Source organism: Delphinus delphis, chromosome 4 (genome assembly GCF_949987515.2).
Source record: "Delphinus delphis chromosome 4, mDelDel1.2, whole genome shotgun sequence".
Taxonomy (NCBI): Eukaryota; Metazoa; Chordata; class Mammalia; order Artiodactyla; family Delphinidae; genus Delphinus; species Delphinus delphis.
The window spans coordinates 111,566,203-111,589,951 of record NC_082686.1 but is presented as its reverse complement, the minus strand read 5'-3'; the positions used below and the strand labels follow the sequence as shown (position 1 = coordinate 111,589,951).

At 39.5% G+C, this 23,749-nt stretch overlaps 1 protein-coding gene across 2 annotated transcripts in view; it reads left to right on the top strand.

The window, feature by feature from the left end:
- Positions 1-534: 534 nt before the first annotated feature.
- Positions 535-23,749, top strand: part of RYK (receptor like tyrosine kinase) — a 100,145-nt gene continuing 76,930 nt past the window's right edge. For both annotated transcript variants that reach the window (XM_060011294.1, XM_060011293.1), the window contains exon 1: positions 535-950. In XM_060011294.1, coding sequence (XP_059867277.1) covers positions 722-950 — 229 coding nt within the window. In that variant the 5' untranslated portion in view covers positions 535-721. The remainder of the gene's footprint in view (positions 951-23,749) is intronic.

Genomic DNA, 23,749 nt, shown 5'->3' with positions numbered 1-23,749 from the left:
AAAATTTGTAATGTGTAGGAGGAATAAGGTTAAAGTTTGCAGTTTGCTCAACAAGATCTTCTTGGAAAGTAAAAGTATACAGTATATATCCATCAAAACAGACACAGAAATGTTAATGTTGACCTCCGTTGGTAGGATAAAAGGTATTTTCTCTTTTTCTCTCCAAATAAAAAGCATGTTTCTCTTTTGCCATCAGAGCGGCCGCATCCAAGCATTTCCCTGAATCTGGAAGCCTACTCGGCTGCAGGCGCTGCCCGGGCCTGCCTGCCTGGACCCTCCATCCCGGGCGGGGGTGTGTGTGGTACAGACAATAGACAAGCAAACATCAGGTTGGTGACAACGTGGGGCGGGGACGGGCTCCTTTACAGGGTGACCGGGGAGCCCCTCGCCTTCAGAGAACCTGGAAACCCAAAGCGCTACTCGCCGGGCTCGGGCCCGCACGGAGGAGGCGGTGCGTGCGTGCGCGCTCTCGAGGCGGCGGCGGCGCGCGCACGCGCGCCACCGCGGCCCGCCTCCCGCAGCGGAAGATGCGGCCGAGGAGGCGGCGGCGGCGGCGGCGCGCTCCGGCGGTCTGAAGCGGCGGCAGGGTGCCACGGGCCGGCGGCGCGATGAGCTGGGCGGCCGCCCCCGGCTCGGGGCTGTGAGGGGCTCGGGGCCGGGGGTGGGCGGCGGCGGCGCGGCGGGCGGCCCACGCTTCTCCTCGGCGGCGGCGGCGGTGGCCATGCGCAGGACGGCGCGGCCGGGGCCGCCGGGCCGGGGCCACCTCCCGTGGACCCGCGGCCTGAGGGCCCCGCCGCCGCCGCTGCTGCTCCTGCTCGCGCTGCTGCCGCTGCTGCTCGCACCAGGCGCCGCCGCCGCCCCTGCCCCGAGGCCGCCGGCGCTGCCTCCCGCGTCTGCCGGGCCCAGCGTAAGCCTCTACCTGAGCGAGGATGAGGTGCGCCGGCTTATCGGTGAGTGGGGCCGCCTGCGCCGGGGTGGGCAGGTAGGGTCGGGCCCCGGTGCTTCCGGCCGCCGGCGGCCCAGTCCGCACGACCTGGACCGCGGGCGGGCAGGCCCCAGCGCCCCGGGTCGCCTCTGGGCCCCGGCCTTTGCCTGCCTTGCTGGCCGGGAGGTGTGGTCCCTGCCCGGCCCCCGCCCTGGGCCAGCCTTCCGGCCTCCCCCGCACGTCGCGGAAAGACCCGGGGACCCCTCGGCCCCCGGCGATCTACCCCGTTCCAGCCTGCTTACAGCCTCTTTAGCCTTTCGCCTTATTCCCTAGAGGCAGACTCTTCTTCTCTGCCGCTCCAAGTTTCTTTGACCTTTCCTCAACGTGTCACTCTAGGGCCCTGGATTTTGGATACTCGAAATCCACGTTTTATTTAGGTTAAATCTGCTGTGGTTTTGATGCCCCAGTAGAGGCCACACTACGGTGCTCATACTTTCTGGTTATCGTAGTTTTTTGTTTTGTTTTGTTTTTAAATGAGAGACAGAGATTGGTTATAAGGGCACTACATGTTCGTGACAGTCTCCAAATCTTGGGACCGATAAGCGTACTTTACAACAGTGAATGAATCTCCAGGTAGCCGACCTTTTAGCTTTTTCAGTACCTTTTTGGTTCTTGTGTTGGAGTTTGGACTGATTCTGAATTTCTGGGCCACTCTTCTACTTAGAATACCTTGTAAGAAAAGGAGAACTTGGCTTTGGGTCAGTTGGTGGTTCTGTGCTACCTAATTAGCTTTGTCATTGGGGAATTAATTAGAAAAATGTGACTTTGTGGATTCTGGAAATGACCCCTTAGAGGAAGTTCTGATAGAAATGGCCCCAAATGGGAAGTCTTTGGTAGTTGCAGATAGCTATACATTCACTTTCTTTTGTGTATTATGGGCCAGAAAACCACATTTTTTTTTCATTTTTATTTCATCTCAGATTTGTGGTGCGTCTAAGTGTTTGAGGGGGAAAATTATTCTTTTAAGCATCCATTAGCTGTCATTTTATTCAATTTTTTTTGTTATAAGACTTTCTTGAGGTCTGCTGAAGTCCACTCAGTGTTAAAATGGAACTGCTTTTAAGCAGGCTGTTTAGACATTGTTACATGTACGGGTTTGTCCCCTTTAACCAAAGAATGCTGTGTTTTTGTAATGTCCTGCCAGTCTATAATCCTCTTTTTAGTCTGGTGGAATTAGCTGAATTTAATTTAGCTAAGTTAAAACAGCAAATTGGATTAGTACTTGAAACAAGACTAAGGTTTAGGAAAAATAATGAATGCTTATAAATTGACTCATAACATTAATTTTAAAAATATTAATGTATTATGCATGGTTTTGTAAAGGTTTTTTGGTTAAAAGCGTGTATATAATTTGTGACTTTGTTTACATATAAGAAACCAATTGAGGTAGGGGACATGGCACAACCAGAGGCTGACATTGATTGAGTGCCTGCCATATACTTCCTCCTACATGTTTTATACACATTATTTCCTCTAATTTTCTTGTGACCCAGTGAGGTGGATATCATTATTCCTCTTTTAGAGATGAGGAAAGTGAGACTTGAACTTGCTCAAGGTCACACATTTAATAATCTTTTTTTAAAAATAATCAAACATAGTGTTGACATAGGCCACAACAAGTTTCAAATTTCATTGAATGAAATAAAGATATTTATATAGGAGTTTGATTATGGCATGGTGGAAAAGGAGTCATTGCTAATTAATACTTGAAATGATGTATTTGTTACCTGATTGATGAGCATCCAGTTTGTGCCCAGGAGTGAGCTGTTGGGAAGAGGGGAGGGAGGATTTCCTCACTGATCAACCTTGGTCCACCTCTGGGACAAGGGGAACCTTCAGTAGTATTTTCTCTAATGCAAACAGAGTTGACCTGTTACAGTGGGTCTCTTGACTCTCCATCCTGCCAGATCCAGGTCCTCTCCTTCCTTCCATCTTCCTCATCTATTCTGACTTTATTTTTTAGCTGCCCCTGGCTGGGGAAGAACAATTGGGTGGGGCTGAGATGTATACCAGGCATACTGATTTCTCAGAATGCAGTTTCCCACAGGAACTCTTATGCTTATGGTGTTTAAGACTACTTGAAATACTTTGTACCATGTTTTTGTATCATTATGGGTTAAATGCCTTCTGAAAGCTGACTTGGGAAACTAACCATCACTTTATAATATTTGTAAGACAATTAATTTGCAATTCCAAGTATGAAACTTATAAATAAAGTTGGTAGTGACATCTTTATAAATTGAACTGATTGTTCTTGACATGAGAATAAGTTGTTTTAATCCAATTCATATATGCACATAGTTAAAAAAAGAAATCAAATAGTGCTAAAAGACCTCAAATGAAAAAACAGCAGTCTTCTGCCTTTGGCCTTTTTATCCTCCGGGCCCTACTTTCTAGTGGAAGCTACTATCCCAAGCTAGCTCTTTTTTTTTTTTTTTTCCCTGTTTTTTTTTACTTTTCATATTTTGAAATCAATGTAGAATAAGCATTTCACTTCCTAGTATCATAACTGAGCAGTTGTCCTCTTCTCTTGCCCAAACCCCCCAATATAGTTACATCATTTTTAGTAAAAGCAGCAGTCTGTATTTAGATTATTGTGTATATATTTATATTGTAAATTTTTATTATACATTATTATATGTATACATGTACGTATACGTACACACACACACACATATATAAACTCACTTGTGAGTTAAATAGTGACCCATGGTTATGTTTTCTTCTCCTGTATGTTATTGTTTTTCCTGGAGCAAATAAACTATAAACTTTTTGAGTCTTTTCTGTATCTATGGCTACAATCTCTCATACACTCGAAGAAATATGTTAAATGCCTTTTGATATTTTTTTTCCAGGTAACACATCAAATCATCTATCACTTTCACTTGGTTTCCTCTTAGAGACTCCCTGCTTTGGAGCATTCCATCCTCTTCTTCCAATCTGGACAGTGGGATTATTTTTCCTGCACATACTGTACCCTTCTCTCCTGTCTTGGAGCCTCTGTTTCCTGGATCTTCTGTCTTCCTTTTTCTTTGTTTGCTTCATTTTGCTAAAGTATATCCTCAGTAGCTTACTGAGAAGGGTTGCATGGGAGGTAAATAATTTGAAGCCTTATATGTCTGAAGGTGTCTATCCTATCCTCATGCTTTATAGGTGATTTGGCTGAATTTAGAATATTAGACAGAAAAAAAAATATTTTCCTGATTTTTGGTGGCATTTTTACAGTTTTCTGGCTTTAAGGGTTTCTGATGAAAAATCCAAAATCATTCTGATTCCTTTTTTTCCTTGTGTGTTTTTTTCTTTTTTTTTTTTGTTTGGTTGTTGTTGTTTGTTTGTTTTCTGTTTTTTGAGCTTAGGGTCTTTGTCTTTAAAAAAATTCTGTAATTTTATCAGCTTCAGGTGTGGGTCCTTCCTTCTGTTTGTGATCCCTCTAGTCTTAGTGAGCCCTTTCAATCTAGAGACTCATATCCTTCAGTTTTCAAAAATGTCTGTTACTTCTGATAATTTCCTACCCATCACTTGTTTTGTTTGTTTCTGAGATATCTATTGGTTTGGTTATTGAATCTTCTGGAATTGATCTTCAGATACTCAACGTATGTTGCCTCTTATTTATATCTCTATGTTTGGAGGTGGGAAGAGGGGGAAATTTTCTTAATTTTGTCTTCCAAGCTCTTTTATTTTTAAAATTTTAATGATGATTTTAAATTTTAGAACTCTTTGTTTTCTGTTTCCATTTCCATTTCATTTTATTCTAATTTTATGGATGTATTATCTTCACTTATCTTTGAGGCATGTGTTTGTTGTTTTTAATTTTTTCTGTATGTTTAACATTTTTAAAATATTTCTTCTGCTTCCTCCAATGTGCCTGTTCATTTCAGAGTTCTTTTTCTGTTCATTTAGATAGTATCTGTTGATCCTTGGCTGTCTGTAATTAAGAGTGAGATGCTGAAAAGTTGATTAGGGGAGGGCAAGCTTGTGGGTGGGTAGGTGGGTGGTCTATTGGCCTCCCTTGGAATGTGGGTGAACATTTCATTGGGAGCCCCCCCGCACACACACATATCAGCACCTTCACAGCTTCTTTGGGACTGATCAGTGTCTGCAGAGAAGACACCTGCAGTCTGCTGCCTCTGGTGTGCTTGGTGGTACACCAGCCTCTGTGGTTCAGTTTTTTCAGAAAAACTTTGGGTCTCTTGCTGGACCTGGGGGCCCAACTGCTTTGAATGCCCCTCATCAGAGGCTCCCCCTTTGACAGGCCAGAGCCTCAAGCCAGCCTTTGGTGGCCCTTGTTGCATCCAGGGCTGAGTCCCTCCAGAGGTTCTGAGAGGCAGTGACCACTCCTTCAACTGCTTTCCATCTTGCAAAAGTTTGTTGAAATATATGTTGCATTGTCTTCTTTGCCTTTCTGTGTTTGTGGTTTAATGTCTTTGTGATTTCATTACTGTCATTTTAGAGAATTCCTAGGAGGATGGGGGTAAAGGCAAGTGGTCATTCTACAGTGTGTAAATGGTTGGGCTTTGACTATTGAAGAGCTGGTGATGTGTAGTTTTTTGGTACTAACAGTATTAGGAAGAGTAGTGGTGGTGGTCACAGAAATGGTTGACACTTGAATTTAGAATGCTGCTGACGTGTGGCAATCTTGCCTGTGTTAGGTACAAAGGTAATCCCTGTTTTGGGTGTGTATTGTTACTTCCATAACATAGATGAGGAAACAGATGTGCAGGAAGTATGTAACTAGCTCATTCCTTGGTAGTAGGGCATGCAGTCTTGATAGAAGTCCATCGGTATAGAGACTCCAAAAGCCTCAGACGTTTTTTGTGGCATCCCTGTGTCCCCAGGCCCTGCTTAGGCTGCAGTGTAGGCATGCATTTCTCCATTTTACTGATGAAGACTGATCTGGGGCCCTTTGGGCAGTGAATAGAGGGCCAGGTCTTGACTCAGTCTGGAATCCATATTGCCTCTTTGTCAGCTCTGGAGGAGCTGTGATTAACCAAAATGCTTAAGGACTAGAATCGGCAAGCCTGCTGCCACATGTGCTCATCTGTGGTCTTGATTATTATCTGCATTCTCTCCTGTTCTCTATCTACTTGATAATTCTAATAGCTGAGTTCCCTGGAAGTCCAGAGCTGGTGAAATCAGTCTGTGGCTGGGGCAGTACTAGGGGGTGTGGGAATAAGATGCTGATGGGTGGGGGGTATGATATAAACTGGTCATGGCAGCGGTGATGGTGGTGATAGGGAATCTGTAGGAGTCAGGGGGACTTCTGAGAATAGACTCCGCCTCATACCAATTAGAAATTCACTTTGGATAACTTGCCTCTCCGTTAAAATAAATATCCTCTGAAAGAGTTAAGTGTTGTTCACATCTTTTTTAAAATCAGTTCAATACTAGTTGAGATCATTGCTCCCCAAATCAGTCCAGTAAAAATTTTTGAAGCCCAACCAAGTACCATATATTGTGGTAGAAAATGGCAATTCAAAATTACTGAATTCCTTTTCTTGAAGAACTCAAAATTTCGTAGGGGAGACTAACAGTTGTATCTACAACTATAACACTGAGATTAAGAGTTATACTGCTGATTGATACAAGTTTTTGTGGGAATGATTACTTTTGACTGTAGAAGGAGGGGGAGTGGAGAGGCTTAGGGGCTTTCAGGAATGTGTTCCAGGAAAGGAGACATTTGAGCCTCATCTTGAAGGATGAACTTGAAAGACAGAAAAGGGGAGCATTTCATGTCAGGCAGAGAAAATAGCACGAACAAATCCATAGCTGTATGGAAGCAAATTTGTGTGAATTCAAGGAGTAGGCTAAGGTGAGAAAATTTGGCAAAACCAGGGAGTGGCAGAATATAAAGCTGGGAGGTAGGTTGCAGTTAGGTTAGGAATTTGAAGTTTATTTTATAGGTAATGAGGAACTGTTGAACTTAGGAAAGGAGAGTATACAGATAGGACTGGGTTCTAGAAAAGACAGCTTCGGCCCCAGTGAAAAGGGTGGCTTGAAGACTGAAAAGCTGGATCTGGGAAATGGGACAGAGTCAGCCTTGTGCTGGTAAGAGGAATCAACTAGGACAGTTGAGGGGGAGTGGGATGGATTTGTGAGGAATTTTCTGGGAGTTTGGCGAAGACTTAGTGGAGGACACCTCAGGGCTAAAGAAGAGGGAGGAGTCACAGAGGAATCTGAGTTTCACATTTGGGCAGCTGAACTGAAGGACTCTTTGGGAAATGGTTGAGGAAAAAGAAAGATGAGATGAGCCACTTGTTCCTTTCCTCCCAGCACCTCTCTTCCTCTTCAACCTCAGGGCAAGTGTTTGGGGGAGGGCAGTGAGGGTGTCCTCTCTGCTGGTGTCTGGCATATCCTGCCACTGCCCAGACTTTGAGGAGGTGGGTGCTGGTGGAGGTGGGTTAGCACCTTGCAGCACACTCTTAATCCTGGGCATTTGGGTAGGGTTGGTGGCATTGATGCAGCATTAATTTGAATCCATGTGTTCTTCACTGGGAGAACAAGACTGAGACATTGTGCAATTGTGGGTTTTGAGGTTTTTTTTTCCTTCTTCGTGCTACACATGTGGGAGAACTCTGTCCAGTTATGGCTAACCTGTCCCCTATGAGTCATATCCTGAGTTGACTAGTCAGTTCTGAAGGTGCTGCCTGGAACACTGTTTGGATTTTAAGGATCATTTTAGAAACAAATGAAACATGTGGGTATTTTTTTGAGCATCACAAATTGAGAAGTTCCACAGCATTACTTGTGGGGTTTTAACACAGTTATGCCAGTGTTCTGAAAAAACTTGCCAGCTATACATACTAAAACAAAACAAAACAAAAACTTGACATGAAGTAGAGCCATTAGCTACTCTGAAATTATATTATGCTTAAAAGTGTGCTTTTTTGTGTTATTGTACATCAAGTACAATGTTTTCTAATCAAGATATTATTAAGCAGCTTTCATTTATGTAGGACCTCTAAAAATGTGGTGTGCCAGAACAAAAGTGTGTATTGCTGAATTAAGTAATAAACACTTATTAATTGATTTTACTTAACTATGCCCAGCAAGTGACAGTGCTGAATGGTAGAATATTTCTGAAAAGTAATTTAATAGGTCCCATTCTTGTTCATAAGACAGATATGTTGTGTCTTGTTCATAAATAATGAACATGTTCTTATATAAATGTCTTGCTCTGTGTCAACTATTTCACATATTTTATTTTATCAACCACTGGAAGTAGATGGCATTGGCATTTATCTATAGATAAAGCTGAGGCTCTGGGAAATTACAGAATTTGCTGGAGGTCACAGAGATGTCTAGGGCTATATGACTCTAAAGTGCATGCCTTCTCTACTCTGCTGCCTCTGAAAGTTAACAGTTCAGTCTTTATCTAACTAGATCATCTGAGGGGCTTAAACAAAGTACAGATTCCTATACCTACTCTGAGCAATTTGTTTAGGAGATCTGAGATGGGGCCCAGCCAGTGAGATTTTTGAATGGCATGTTGCATGAATTGTAAGATGTACGGCTTTTTCACATTTGAACATCTCTGAAATTGGAACCATTTCACAATCAATGGTGAATCATCAGTTAATTGACAGCTCTTTTTCTTTCTTAGTGGCATCTTAGTGGCACAAAAAATAATGGTGCATTTTAGATTAAATGAAATATAGTATTTTAACAAGGTGATTTTAAAAAAATAATAAATTTATTTATTTATTTTTGGCCACGTTGGGTCTTTGTTGCTGAACACGGGCTTTCTCTAGTTGTGGCGAGCGGGGGCTACTCTTCATTATGGTGCGCAGGCTTCTCATTGTGGTGGCTTCTCTTGTTGCAGAGCATGGGCTTTAGGTGCGCAGGCTTCAGTAGTTGTGGCACGTGGGCTCAGTAGTTGTGGCTCGCGTGCTGTAGAGAGCAGGCTCAGTAGTTTGGCGCATGGGCTTAGTTGCTCTGTGGCATGTGGGATCGTCCCGGCCCAGGGCTCAAACCCGTGTCCCCTGCATTGGCAGGAGGATTCTTAACCACCGCGCCACAAGGAAGTCCCAATAAGGTGATACTGTGAAGGAGACAGACATAATTTGCCACCTTTCCTTTTTTTTGGGTACTTGTCACGACTTTCTTTCAGAGTTGTAAAATTCACTGGTGGTAAATTATTTACTTGTGGTAATGGCTGTGTAGTAATGTCCTTGCAGGGTAGGCAAATGATGGCAGTGAGATATTACCATTAGGTTTAAGAGCAATGGCAACTCACTTTTCAGCTAGGAAGTTGCTGGCAAGAGAAATATCAGTGGTTCTCAACCTTATTTTGTGAAAGCCTTAGGGCCTTTTCCTAGACAAGGGTGTGGATCCCACACATATTAAGTTTTGCACACTGTGATGGGGGTTCTTAGACTTTGAGGACCTTACAGGGCCCCCTGATGAAAGCTTATGGGTACACCTGAATCCCTCAAAAGCTGGTTCTGGAAGGGGGCATCTATTAACATTCTATATTTCATCCTAGGATTCTTTGACCGCCTACGTGATTTTCTTTCCTTCTAGTTTTATTGAGATTTAATTGACATAAAGCACTGTGTAAGTTTAAGGTGTCCAGCATAATGATTTGACTTACATACATCATGAAATAATTAACCACAGTCGGTTTAGTGAACACCATCATCTCATATAGATAAAATATTAAAGAGAAAAAAAATTTCATTCCTTGTGATGAGAACTCTTATTAGATTTCCTCTCTTAACAGTGTTCATATATAACATACAGCAGTGTTAATTATCTTTATCATGTACATTATATCCCTAGTACTTATTTATCTTATAACTGAAAGTTTGTACTCTTTGATTACCTTCATCCAACTCCCCCTGCCGCCTGAATTAAAAAAAAAAAATTTGCATACATTAAGGTTTATTCTGTTGTAGTTATATGGGTTTTGACAAATGCATCCAGTATAGTATCATATAGAATAATTTTGCAGCCCTAATAAGTCCCCTGTGAAGGGGGGCATTTATATTTATTAATACCTTTCCTTATATTTTAAATGTTTGCTTTTAAAAATGTATTTATTATGTAAAATTTCAAACATTCAAAAGTAGACAGAATAGTATAATGAACCTCTGTGTATCCATCATCCTGCTTCAACAATTATCAGCTCATGGCCAGTTCTGTTTGGTCTATACTTCTCCACTCCCCAATCTGCTCCCTTGTCCTACTCCCCCTCATCTTCTGCTTGGATTATTTTGAAGCAAACTCAGACATAAAATTTTGTAAAAAATTTTTTGATATGTATCTCTAAAAGATAGGAATTCTTTAAAATTTTGTAATAACTATTATCACACCTAAGAAATTAATAGTAATTCAGAAATACCAAATATCTAGGCTTAGATCTTCCTGATTTCTAAATGAATGTTTATGTAGAGACTCTTGCCTGCCACCTGTTTCTTCCCTTGTCCCTGCTCCCCACCATACCACCGTTTAGTTCCTTTGGTGCCAAGCTTTTTTCACCCTAGGGTCTGCATTCGATGGTTGCTCTGCCTTATGTACTTTTCCTAGATCTTTACGTGGCTAGAGCCTTCTAGATCTTAGCTTAATGTTACTTCCTCAGAGAGCCTTGCCTTCCTAGGGTTGACCCTCAGTGCCACTCTGTTCTGTCACCCTGTTTTCTTTTCCTTTTTTTTTTTTAATTAATTAATTTGTGGCTACATTGGTCTTCGTTGTTGCGTGCGGCCTTTCTCTAGTTGTGGTGAGCAGGGGCTACTCTTCGTTGCGGTGCGCAGGCTTATCATTGAGGTGGCTTCTCTTGTTTCAGAGCACGGGCTCTAGGCACACGGGCTTCAGTAGTTGTGGCACACAGGCTCAGTAGTTATGGCTCACGGGCTCTAGAGTGCAGGCTCAGTAGTCGTGGTGCATGGGCTTAGTTGCTCCGCAGCATGTGAGATCTTCCCGGACCAGGCCTTGAACCCATGTCCCCTGCATTGGCAGGCGGATTCTAAACCACTGTGCCACCAGGGAAGCCCCCATCCTGTTTTCTTTAAAGTACCTGATACTTTTGTTGTTTCCATCTCACTCTGTAGGAAGGCTAATTCTGTTTGAGTAGAGACCTTTTATATTGTTCCACTCTGTATGCCCAGCACCTAAATCAGTACCTGGCATATAGTAGGATATTCAGTAAAAGTTCAGTGAATGAATAAATGAATGAATCATATTTTCTTTTTGTTTTTTTTGGATTCACTATCTTGTGCCTTACTGGGGTCATCATTCTCTTGATCATTTCCCATTGCCCGCTAAGTTATTATCCAAAAGGGGATTGGCCTGAACTTATGAATGTAAGTTTAAATAAATTAGTTTTAATAGCTTATTTCCTTTGAAGTTGCCTGATTTTCCCAAGTCTCTGTCCCCTGAACCCCCCCTCTGGGTAAGGTGCCCCCCATCTTGGCTTCCATAGCTCTATACCATGTACAAACACATCTGTATCACTGTACCCATCATGTTCTATAGTTTCCCTACTGATTAAGGCTACCTCATGGCTTCGCACATAGCTGTCTCTCAGCAGACTGCTGGTCCACACTACAGTTGAAGGATGTAAAATATTCAAGAGAGATTCCGGAAAAATAATTAAAAACCAGAAAACAATTTCTAATCTTTCCTTCTGAAATGCTAACCTGCTGTTAATCCTAGCCAGTGTATTTTTTCATCTCGTACATTGTAGTTTTCATCTCTAGAAATTTGATTTGGGTCTTTTTATATCTTCCATGTCTCTACTTAACTTTTTGTGGGGTACAGTTACAATAGTTGTTTTAATGTCTGCTGATTCTAACATCTGCCAGTTCTGGGTTGGTTTCAGTTGATCTGTCATCTGTCTGTCTATCTACTTACTTTGCTTTTTTACATGCCTGGTAGTTTTTGACTAGATGGCAGACATTATGAATTTTACCCTGTTGGGTGCTGGATATTTTTGTATTCCTGTAATTATTCTTACATTTTGTTCTGGGACCAGTTAAGTTACTTGGAAGCAGTTTGATCTTTTCAGGTCTTGCTTTTAAGACTTGTTAGATAAGACAGGAGCAGTGCTCAGTGTAGGTCCAATTATTCCCCACTACTGAGTCAAGACCCTTCCGTGTACTTTGACCTGTGACTCATGAGGTTTTCCAGTCTGGCTGGTGGGAATAGGTGATATTCCAAAATGTATGAAGTGCTATGCACTGTTAACCTTTTATTTTTTCTCTGCCCTTGTGTGGCTTCCTTATGCATGATCAGTACTCAGCTGAAGGCTCGAGGGGCAACCCTCTGCAGATCTTGGAAATTCTCTCTCTGTGTAACTCTCTGTTCTCTGGTACTTTGTCCTACGTACTCTAGCTGTCTTTGTCTTTCTGAACTCTCATATACTTTGTCTGTTTTTTGATAATTTCAGATGAGAGGGTTAATCTTGTCCTGTTATTCTATCTTGTCCATAAGTGGAAATGGCCAAGGATTATCTTTTTGATTGTTTGCATCTTTTCTAAAGTTGTTTAACTCCTTAGATTATTTGTTAAAGGAGAGAATTTAGTTTAATTTCAAGAAAAAGCACTAAGGTTGTATACCTACGCATGCGTGCACATGTGCACAAATGTGGGTTTATACTAGCTAACATGGTGTGAGAAAATATTGGATATGGAATCTGCATATTTGAGTTTTAAGTCCATCTCCTCCTTCTGTTATATGTGGGTAGGCAAGTAATTAATGTTTCTGAGTGTTGGTTTCCTCATATATGAGATGTATAGCAGGATGTCTGTTATCATATTGCCATAATGTATATGAAAATGCTACATAATCCTCAAAATAATTTATTTTAGTTATTGGTGGGGGATTTGTATGTTTTTGGATAAAAACTCAAATCATAGAATGTTAGAAAGAGAGGTCACTTAGACATCACCTGGTTGATTGCCTTGGGTAGCAACATTTATCACTCGCTGAGCAATTACTTATTGAATGTACAATAGGCCTTATTTTAGGGGCTTGACATGTTTTGGTGAATAAAGCAGATATAGATCCCTGGTCTCATGGCACTAACTTCTAGTGGAGAGCTAAGTGACTTGCCTTAGAAAAGAATTCAGGTAGCTTTGGAACCTGACTCCAAGTTAGCACTTGGAGTTGCTGGGAGGGAGAAACGATGTTTGTGAGTTCTCCATTGTGCTTTGAGCCCCTGGCCATAATAGCCAACTCTAAGTTACTAATGGCCTCCACGGCTGACTGAGAGTGTGTGCTCCTATTAGGAGTTGGCTATGAAAGAAATTGAATGGTGGTTATGTCAAACTGTACTTGCAATGCATGCATGAGCTTGGTGAGATCATTTTCTTCTTTAAATAGTGCAGGAACCAATGATAAATTAGTTTCCAGAGTATCATTTTACCAGATACTAGAACATTCTCATGCTATGGCAGGGCATGCTTCATATTTTATGTTATAGTGCTAGAGATTATGGGTTACGTTTTTGTTACTATTCTTACATAGGAATTGGGGAGCACCTTTAACATCTCTGCAGTTGTGGTACAAATCACATCTTTGGGGGAATTCTTTTATGGATTTTTTTTTTAAGATGACAGCTATATTAATTGGATGTGAAATCTTGTTCCCTGATCCTGTGTTTTAGTGTCAGCCCTCTTTATAATTTCTTATCCATCTGCTGTAGTATTTTCAGATGGGGAAGGTGACGGTATTATTTGAGTCATCCATTTGAAATCAAAAGTGACAATACTCGTGAAGAGAAAAAAAAGTGACCACACTCTCCCTTTGATTCCACACAACTTCTCTCAAAGGTCATATCATCACAGGTACTAGAGAGGCAAACCTGAGCACAGCATTTGTGATGGAGAGCTTTGGGTTTCCATTTTCAGGGATCACTGAATTACAGTCAAAGTTATGTACTGAAATGGAAGACACGGGAGGGGAGATGCTTGGTACTGGAATAGTTGTATCCTGGAGCCTGATCTGTTAAAGCAGTGGCAACTAATAACCATTCCAGTGGATTGTTTTAAGTGAGCTGCTGATTTTGATCACACATCATGTACTCTTCCTAAAGTGGCAGAGTGAGGAAAGGTGCTCAGTGATTGCAGATGCTGGCTTTTCTTTGAGAGGATCAGGAGGTTCCCTTTCTTGGTGCTGACCCCCTAGCCACTTCTTAGGGACCAAAGGATGGACCTCTTGCCTTTCCTTTGAGGAGGCCAGTTTTAGGCATGGGATGAGGAGGCAGCCTGTAGGAAGCGGGTGGAGGGAAGGGGCATGTTTACTTTGTCTTCCATTGTTGATGTCTTCTTTCTCTTAAAAGCTCACTTTAATTCTTTTTATACTCTCTGTGTGTACATGTGTACTCTCAGCCCACTTCTATCCAGACATTTATGGTTGCAGGAGAAATAAATGTAGGAGGAAAATCTGAATGGGCAGAGATCACATGAAACATCTCATTTAATCTACAAGAATATCGTTTAAACAGCTATGGGGATTGAAGATTTATGTGCTTTTTCATTTTTAATTATGAAGATAGGATGCCCCTTTCCTATAGTCTAACATTTGTAAATTCCCTTCTTATGATGTAGTTAAATATTAGGTCTCAGCTAATTTTCTAGGTATAATTCGACTATAGCTAGGTTTATGAGATTTTGATGGACAAATTGTTACTTTATTGTATTTATTTCAGTTTGTTAGTTTCCATAAACCAGGAAAATTTGAAGTAAGAGCTCTGTATTTATTTAATTTCAGCATTGATTAAAATACAGAGTATTTACTGGTTTCATACGTAGTAAGTGATTTTGGCTTTTTTCCTCTGGCTTGTATACCACACTGTCCTCAGAACCTAGAAGATTATTTTGACTAAGTAAATTTTTAACTTAAGCTTTGACTAGCATTTGGAAACCATTGATGATATCATAGAATAATAGAGTTTTGGCTGACATTTGGAAACCATGGATGATATCATAGAATAATAGAATTTTGGGGCTGAGGAGGGACTTTAACTTTATCTGGTTTAACTCCCTTGTTTTATAGTTGAGAAAATTGATGCCTGGTGAAGGTGGTTAAATAATTGATTGCCAAAGGTCACTCAGCTGCTCATTAGCAAAAACTCTGCTATAGTTCTGTTTCTACATCACTTGTTTTTCTACCTTAACTGATTCCTGATGTTTTCTTTAAAACATCATTTCCCTTAAAGTTTATCTTTGATGTAGTTGATTTTTATCTACAGCTAGCCATTCATGCATCTAACATTTGAGTACCTACAAATAACCTAAGACCCCCGCCTTGCTTGTGAGGTGCAAGGTAGTGGGGAAGACAGACGTGTGAACAGCTCCTGGAATGTATTTTGTTTTGTGCTGTAAGGTGGCTCTTTTTTAAAGGGAGGTGGTTTGGTCATTGACACTAATTGACCATTGTTGTGGCCTTAGGAATCCAATAGTTAACTTTTAAAATCATTTAGAATAATTTTTAAACTATTGTGTTATTTGAACTTGAGCTACACAGGCCAGGTCATATAGAACACAGGCCTTGAATTAGGCTTGAGCTTTTTTAAATATTGTTTAGAGGAAAATGAATATTCCTTGATGGCTGTTGAGAGTTTTGCAGAAATAACTTTGGATTCTCAGCTTGGAATTTGGGTTGTTTAAAAATAACTTATGAATAAATGTCATATTTTCTAACAATAGAGTAACATTCCTACTTTGCTGGAATTGGCAGTGAGAAATTTAAGTCTGATTATTATAGGCGAAGAACTGAAATGTTTTTCATCTTAGGTTCGAAGAGAAAACCTCTATACATTCTAATAACAAAATGCTACCTCTTCAATCCAGGGCTGTTCGCCCTTGTTCCTGCCTGCTTTCCTGCAGAGCCCCTTTCTACCTTCCACCCACTCTAGTTCCCCAGCTCTGTCCTCTGTTCTGCTGGGCCTTTCAGTTTTATCTTGTAGAGCTCCAGTTTTGTTTTGAGGTCTCCTCTGACTCTTTCATACTGCTGCTTTATCTCTTCAGCTTAACTGAAACCTGCTTTCTTCTTGTGAGTGATATTTTCCTCATAATACTTTCTAGTCACTGGAAGTCAGTTTTAGTACACTCCCTCCCCATTCATTGGGCAGGGGTCAGCTTTTTTTCTTTTCTTCTTTAAAAATAATAACTTATTGGGTGAAATTCACATGACATAAAATTAACCATTGTAAAGTGAACAAATTATTCAGTGACATTGAGTACATATACCATGTTGTGCGACCACCAACCCTGTGTAGTTCCAAAATATTTCCATTGCTCCAGAGTAAAACTCCTCACCCGTTAAGCAGTTTTTTCTCACCTCCCTCTTCCCCCAGCCTCTGGCAACCACCAATTTGTTTTCTATTTCTGTGGATTTATCTATCCTGGATATTTTATATAAATGGACTAATACAATATGAGACCTTTTCTATCGGCTTCTTTTATTTAGCATAATGTTTTGGGGGTTCATTCACATTGTAGCATGTATCAATACTTCACTCCTTTTTGTGACTGAATAGTATTCCATTTCTATGTATATACCACAGTTTGTTTCTTCATTCATCTGTTGATGGACATTTGGGCTGTTTTCACATCTTTACTATTGTGAATAATGCTTCTATGAACATGTGTGTTAAGTACTTAAGTACCTGTTTTCAGTTTTGGATATATACCTAGGAGTGGAATTGTGGGTCATGTGGTAATTCCATGTTTAACTTTTTGAGGAACCACCAAACTTTCTTACAGTGGCTGAGCCGTTTTGCAGTCCCACCAGCAATGTACAGAAGTTCCAATTTTTCCATGTCCTTGCTAACACTTGCTGTTTTCTGCTTGTTTGTTTGTTTTTTAATTAATGCTATCCTAGTAAGTATAAAGTTTTACCTCATTGTGGTTTTGGTTTGTATTTCCCTTATGACTGCTGGTGTTCATGTGTTTGTTGGTTATTTGTGTGTCTTCTTTGGAGAAATGTCTTTTCAAGTCCCTTGCCCATTTTTAAATTGTCTTTCTGTTGAGTTGTAAGAGTTCTTTATATATTGTGGATACTAGACCCTTATCAAATACATAACTTGCAATATTTTCCTCCATTTTCTAGGTTGTCTTCACCTTGATAATGACTTTCAATATGCAGGGTTTTTTAAAATTTTTTAACATCTTTATTGGAGTATAATTGCTTTACAATGGTGTGTTAGTTTCTGCTTTAAAACAAAGTGAATCATCTATACATATACATATATCACCATCTCTCTTCCCTCTGCGTCTCCCTCCCTCCCACCCTCCCTATTCCACCCCTCTAGGTGGTCACAAAGCACCAAGCTGATCTCCCTGTGCTATGTGGCTGCTTCCCAGTAGCTATCTGTTTTACATTTGGTAGTGTATATATGTCCATGCCACGCTCTCACTTTGTCCCAGCTTACCCTTCCCCCTCCCCATGTCCTCAAGTCCATTCTAGTAGGTCTGCGTCTTTATTCCTGTCCAGCCCCTAGGTTCTTCATAACCATTTTCTTTTTTGTTTTTTAGATTCCATATATGTGTGTTAGCATGTGGTATTTGTTTTTCTCTTTCTGACTTACTTCACTCTGTATGACAGACTCTAGGTCCATCCACCTCACTACAAATAACTCAATTTCGTTTCTTTTTATGGCTGAGTAATATTCCATTGTATATATGTGCCACATGTTCTTTATCCATTCATCTGTCGATGGATACTGAGGTTGCTTCCATGTCCTGGCTATTGTAAATAGAGCTGCAATGAACATTGTTGTACATGACTCTTTGAATTATGGTTTTCTCAGGGTATATTCCGAGTAGTGGGATTGCTGGGGCATATGGTAGTTCTATTTTTAGTTTTTTAAGGAACCTCCATACTGTTCTCTATAGTGGCTGTATCAATTTACATTCCCACCAACAGTGTAAGAGGGTTCCCTTTTCTCCATACCCTCTTCAGCATTTATTGTTTGTAGATTTTTTGATGATGGCCATTCTGACTGGTGTGAGGTGATACCTCATTGTAGATTTGCATTTCTCTAATGATTAGTGATGTTGAGCATCCTTTCATGTGTTTGTTGGCAATCTGTATATCTTCTGTGGAGAAATGTCTGTTTAGTTCTTCTGCCCATTTTTGGATTGGGTTGTTTGTTTTTTTGATATTGAGCTGCATGAGCTGCTTGTAAATTTTGGAGATTAATCCCTTGTCAGTTGCTTTGTTTGCAAATATTTTCTCCCATTCTGAAGGTTGTCTTTTCGTCTTGTTTATGTTTTCCTTTGCTGTGCAAAAGCTTTTAAGTTTCATTAGGTCCCATTTGTTTACTTTTGTTTTCATTTCCATTTCTCTAGGAGGTGGGTCAAAAAGGATCTTGCTGTGATTTATGTCACAGAGTGTTCTTCCTATGCTTTCCTTTAAGAGTTTTACAGTGTCTGGTCTTACATTTAGGTCTTTAATCCATTTTGAGTTTATTTTTGTGTATGGTGTTAGGGAGTGTTCTAATTTTATGAAGTCCAGTTTATCTAGTTTTCTTCTGTTGCTCTTGCTTTTAGTGACATATCTAAGGATCCATTGCTAAATCCAAGGTCATGAAAATTTATCCCTGTTTTCTTCTAAGAGTTTTATAGTTTTAGGTCTTATATTTATGTTGTTATATTTTGAATTAGTTTTTGTATATGGTGTGAGGTAGGGGTCTAATTTTCATTCTTTTTGCATGTGGATATCCAGTTGTCCCAGCACCATTTGTTGAAGAGGCTGTTCTTTCCCCATTAAGTGGTCTTGGCGCTCTTGTCAGAAATCAGTCGGCTAGGGACTTGCCTGGTGGTCCAGTGGTTAAGGCTCCATGCTTCCAATGCAGGGGTTCAATCCCTGGTCAGGGAGCTAGATCCTTCATGCCGCAACTAGAATCCACATGCCGCAACTAAAAAAAAAAAAAAAAAAAAAGATCCCACACGGCTCAACTAAAGATGCCGCAACTGAAGATCCTGTGTGCCACAACTAAAACCCAGCGCAGCCAAATAAATAAATAAATAATTATTTTTTAAAAATCAGTTGGCTAGGAATATATAGGCTTATTTGTGCACTCTCAGTTCTATTTCATCAATTTAGCTGTCTATCACTATGCCAGTACCACACTGTTTTGGTTTCTGTGGCTTTGTGGTAAGTTTTGAAATTGGAAAGTGTGACTCAACTATGTTCTTTTTCAAGACTGTTTAGGCTGTTGGAGGCCACTTGCAATTCCATATTAATTTGAGAATCTGCCTTTCCATTTCTGCAAAAAAAGGGGTTAGAATTTTGATAGGGATTGCACTGATATATCCATTTGGGTAGTATTTTGACCTTAACATTAGTAATAGTGAGTCTTCCAATCCATGAAGATGGGATGTCTTTCCATTTATTTAGGTCTTCCTTAATTTTAGCAATGTTTTGTAGTTTTCAGTGGATAAACCTTTTATCTCCTTGTTTAAAGTTATTGTTAGGTATTTTATTCTTTTGCGTGCTATTATAAATGGAGTTGTTTTCTTAATTTCCTTTTTGGATTGTTTATTAAGGGACCAGCTTTTATCATGCATTATATCCTTTCTTTCTTACTTTGATTTTTGATTGTTTTGCCCCAGGACACTGACTCAGCATCCTCGTCTGTTTTGATATCATTGAGGTTTATTGATACTTGTATGACCTTTGACCCATTAGAGTTGTTGCAGCCACTCAGTTGCAAGATGATCCTCAGTGACTATACCCTGACTTGCTTTCATTATTTCCCTCCCTTTATCCCAAAGGATATTAAAATCTACTGTGATTTTTTTTTTTTTTCTCAGCTGTTACTCCTTTGACCATGCTGGTGTCCTGGTTCTCAGGTCTCTTTTCTAAATAAGGCACTCATTGAAATGGACACTTTGGACTTGGTCCTTTTCTCAGCCCTTGGAACTTCCTTGTTCTGATCAGGACACCCCAACCTACTTTCTCAGTCACTCCCCTCTACCAGGCTCTGTTTCCTGGTCTCTTAAAGAGTTACCCTTTTCCTGTCTTGTGCCCAGCTGGCTCAATATAGCATCACTGAATAAACTGTTTCCCTCATTGCCTCTCTAACCATTCCTCGCTGCCCGCTTCTCTGTGGAGGCTACCACACCACTCCCAGACAATGGATAAGCCTTGCTGTCTACTACCCCTGCTTTGAGATTGCGTTTAATTGTTACTGTCATATTTGAAACACTAATAATTAGAAGCAATTAGAAAGAAGTAGATTATCTAGATTCTGTCTTCATTGTCTTTCACTTTTACTTAAAAATTGTTTTGAGCGTGATGGGGAAGGAAAGAAAAAAGATTACATTCAGAAATAAATGTATGATAGTCTCTACAGATTTCATCTTTTTCTAAAAATCAATTTATTTAAAATTCTTTTTATTTTATTAATTTTATTTCCTGATTATCAGAGTAAAAACATACTGATGGGCCATTTGGAAAGTGTACAGGACCATAAAGAAGAAGAAAAGTATATGTTATTTAACCGTGCATTGGCAGTCTTTGGTAAATATCTTTCCAGTATTTTTTTCCATGTTCTTATTTTTCTTTATATAGTTGAAATCTTAGAACATGGGTAACTCTTTGATATAGATGGTACTTCACAATCTATTATGTTATGTTTTCCCTCACTCTCTGTCTTCTTACCTGTGGTCAGATTGTGGCCTATACATTTTCTACTTTATGAAATTGACTGTGCTTTTCATTATAGCTGATCACTTTTTCTAAATCTCTTATTGATGCTTTGAAAGAATTGAATTTCCTTTAGAGTACGGTCTTGGTGTGTCTGCATGTCCACTCAGCCGTATTAATTATGGATGGAGATACACGTATCAACATGCTAAGATCAGACTGATAGTTTTGTACCATGATTATACTTACATTGGGTTCTCTTCGTATTTCTATTATTTTGGGAAGATTGTACTTACATTGGGTTCTCTTTGCATTTCTAATATTTGGGGAATTTTTTGGACTCCTTACATTTCATTTAGAGTTATATTCATGATGATTATACTTGAATTATTATGTATTATGTAAACCTCAGTGTAAAATGATTACCTCACGTTAGAAATAAAAGTGTTATTAACCTTTCAGTATGTTTTGGAGTAGCTTTTTTGGGGAAGGATATATAATCGGTGTATTTTTTTAGAATCTGTTGTCTTCACATATGATGAGAATTTGTCTGGGAATGTAATTCTTGGCCCGCTTCTGATTTCCCTGAAACCTATAGCTTTGTTGCCTTCTCTGTCGTCTTCAGGATTTCCCATGTTATCCTTATTCAGACAGTGAGCATGCTTAGTCCAGGGATTTTCTTCTCCTTTCAGCCCCATTGTCACTGTTGCATGGTGAAGTTCTTTCTGAGCTTTGAACTTTTCACTGTGAGCTTTTCAGTTCGTAGTGCTTTGCCAGATTTTGCCTTTTGGTTGGGTATTTTAAGGGAAAGTTGAAGGAAGGTGTTTTAGTCATTAGTAAATTATTATTACTAGTGTTAATCTTGATATATCAAAGATATTATCTTTACCAATGTGATTTTTTAAAATTGAAATTTGTTGTTTGAGGGCTTTCTCTAGCTTTTACTGGCCTTCATGGATTACTGTAGGCAGTAATTGGGTTTTTGTTCAGTGCATTGCTGTAGCTGTATGCATATTTCTTTAAACATGTTTTTGAAAACTAATTTTTATTTTTCCCAGTTTAACTTAACTTTCATAGGAAATTTAAGAAAAGAATAAAAGCATAACCCATAAGCCACCATTTATAATCAATCACTTCATATTTTTTGGTATTTCCTTTCTTTTTTGAGAAATGGAACACACACATTGTACGTATACCTGTACAGGGTTTTTTTTTTAATGCAGGTCCTCTTTTTTTTTAACCTTTTTATAAATTGAAGTATAGTTAATTTACAATGTTGTGTTGGTTTCAGGTGTATAGCAAAGTGATTCAGTTATATATATAACTGAATATATATTCTGAATGTATATGTATTCTTTTTCAGATTCTTTTTCCATTATAGGTTATTACAAGATATTGAATGTAGTTTGCTATGCTATACAATAGGTCCTTGTTGCTTATTTATCTTATATGTAGTAGTATGTATATGTTAATCCCAAATTCTTAATTTATCTCCACCCCCCATCCCCTTTGGTAACCATAAGTTTGTTTTCTATGTCTGAGTCTATTTGTTTTGTAAATAAGTTCATTTGTATCACATATGAGTGATATCATATGATATTTGTCTTTGTCTGGCTTACTTCACTTAATATGATAATCTCTGGGTCCATCCATGTTGCTGCAAATGGCATTATTTCATTCTTTTTTATGGCTGAGTAATATTCCATTGTATATATATACCACATCTTCTTTATCCATTCATCTGTTTATGAACATTTAGGTTGCTTCCACGTCTTGGCTGTTGTAAATAGTGCTGCTGTGAACACTGAGGGTTGCATATACATGTACATTTAATTCACCAGACAAATATTTATTGAACACCTATTTTATGCAAGGGAACTATTATAGATGCCAGACATTATTAAAATTTTGCTGTATATAGTTTGTATCTTGCCTGTTCTTATTTAATGTAACATTCTAAGCAAAACTCAATTCATTAAAATTTATTTGTAACAGTCCTGTTCATGGCTTCATAGTCTTTTTCAGTGTTTTTTTAGTCATTAAAACCTGTCTTCAAAGGGGAAGCTCAATATGTCACATGGATGAACAGGAGAGATTTGACTGAAGGGGTGTAATGGCTTAGAGTACCACCTCTCTCCTCCAAAGAAAGAGAAATTGTTGAAAACTTTCGTTCTCTGTTATGGATATATTATAGTTTATTGATTACTGCTCTGTTGCTGGTAGTTTATATTGTTACTTTTCTTCAATTTTAAATTTTATTTTGATTAATATCTTTATACGTAAACATTTGGATCTATATTTGGTTTCCTTAGGATGAATTTTTCAAATTGGACTTAGTGGGTCAGAATATAAATATTTATAAAATATTGATATATGTTCACAAATTGCTTGCTTGCCGCACACTGCCTAACATTCAGTATTGTATTTAAAGAACATAAGCATTTCTGTTACAACATCAAATACATTAAAAAAAAAACCTTTAAGGTTTCCAAGTCACTGAAAATAACAGGACTTATGGGAAGAATAAGGTTAAGGGCAAACCATTCAAGACCTCTGCAGTTTTCAAACCAATTACTAACAAAAGCATAATTGGTACCTTATGAGATAACTTGGACAGCCTGGTCAAACCACTTAGGGTGGCTGAGGCTGCTTCAGAGGAGAATTAAAGATGTTAAAACATAATAGGGTGGAAATCGCTGGCTTGCATGTTTTTGAGATAGTGCAGATGAGAGCAGCTTTCTAAGCCATTGGGGCTGCCATAGAGTTGGACACAAGAGAAAGTGCATCTTCCTAGGTCCAGGAACCATGCAGAGACTGGTGGTGCTCCTCTGAGGAGAGAGCCCTGCGTGCAGGTGCTTATTTTTAGTTTTCTTAAAATAGGGCTGAGAGGGCTCCTGCCTGGTGGTAGCTGAATTGAGTAAGGGTCTTTTCCTTTTCCACTGAAAGTTATAATTCTTTACCTGCTATTCCAGTCCCCCTTGCCTGGGAAAATTCAAATGTAAACTGACACAATTTCTGTGTTGTACTGGTATTGTTATTTTATTTACTAACCACTTATAAGCTAATTGGTGTTCAGGAACCTGTCTTATGACAGAACAGACTGTATTTGCTAATTTGATAGGTGAAAATTTGAACCATTAAATTTGAACCATTAAAATGGCTTCTTTGAAG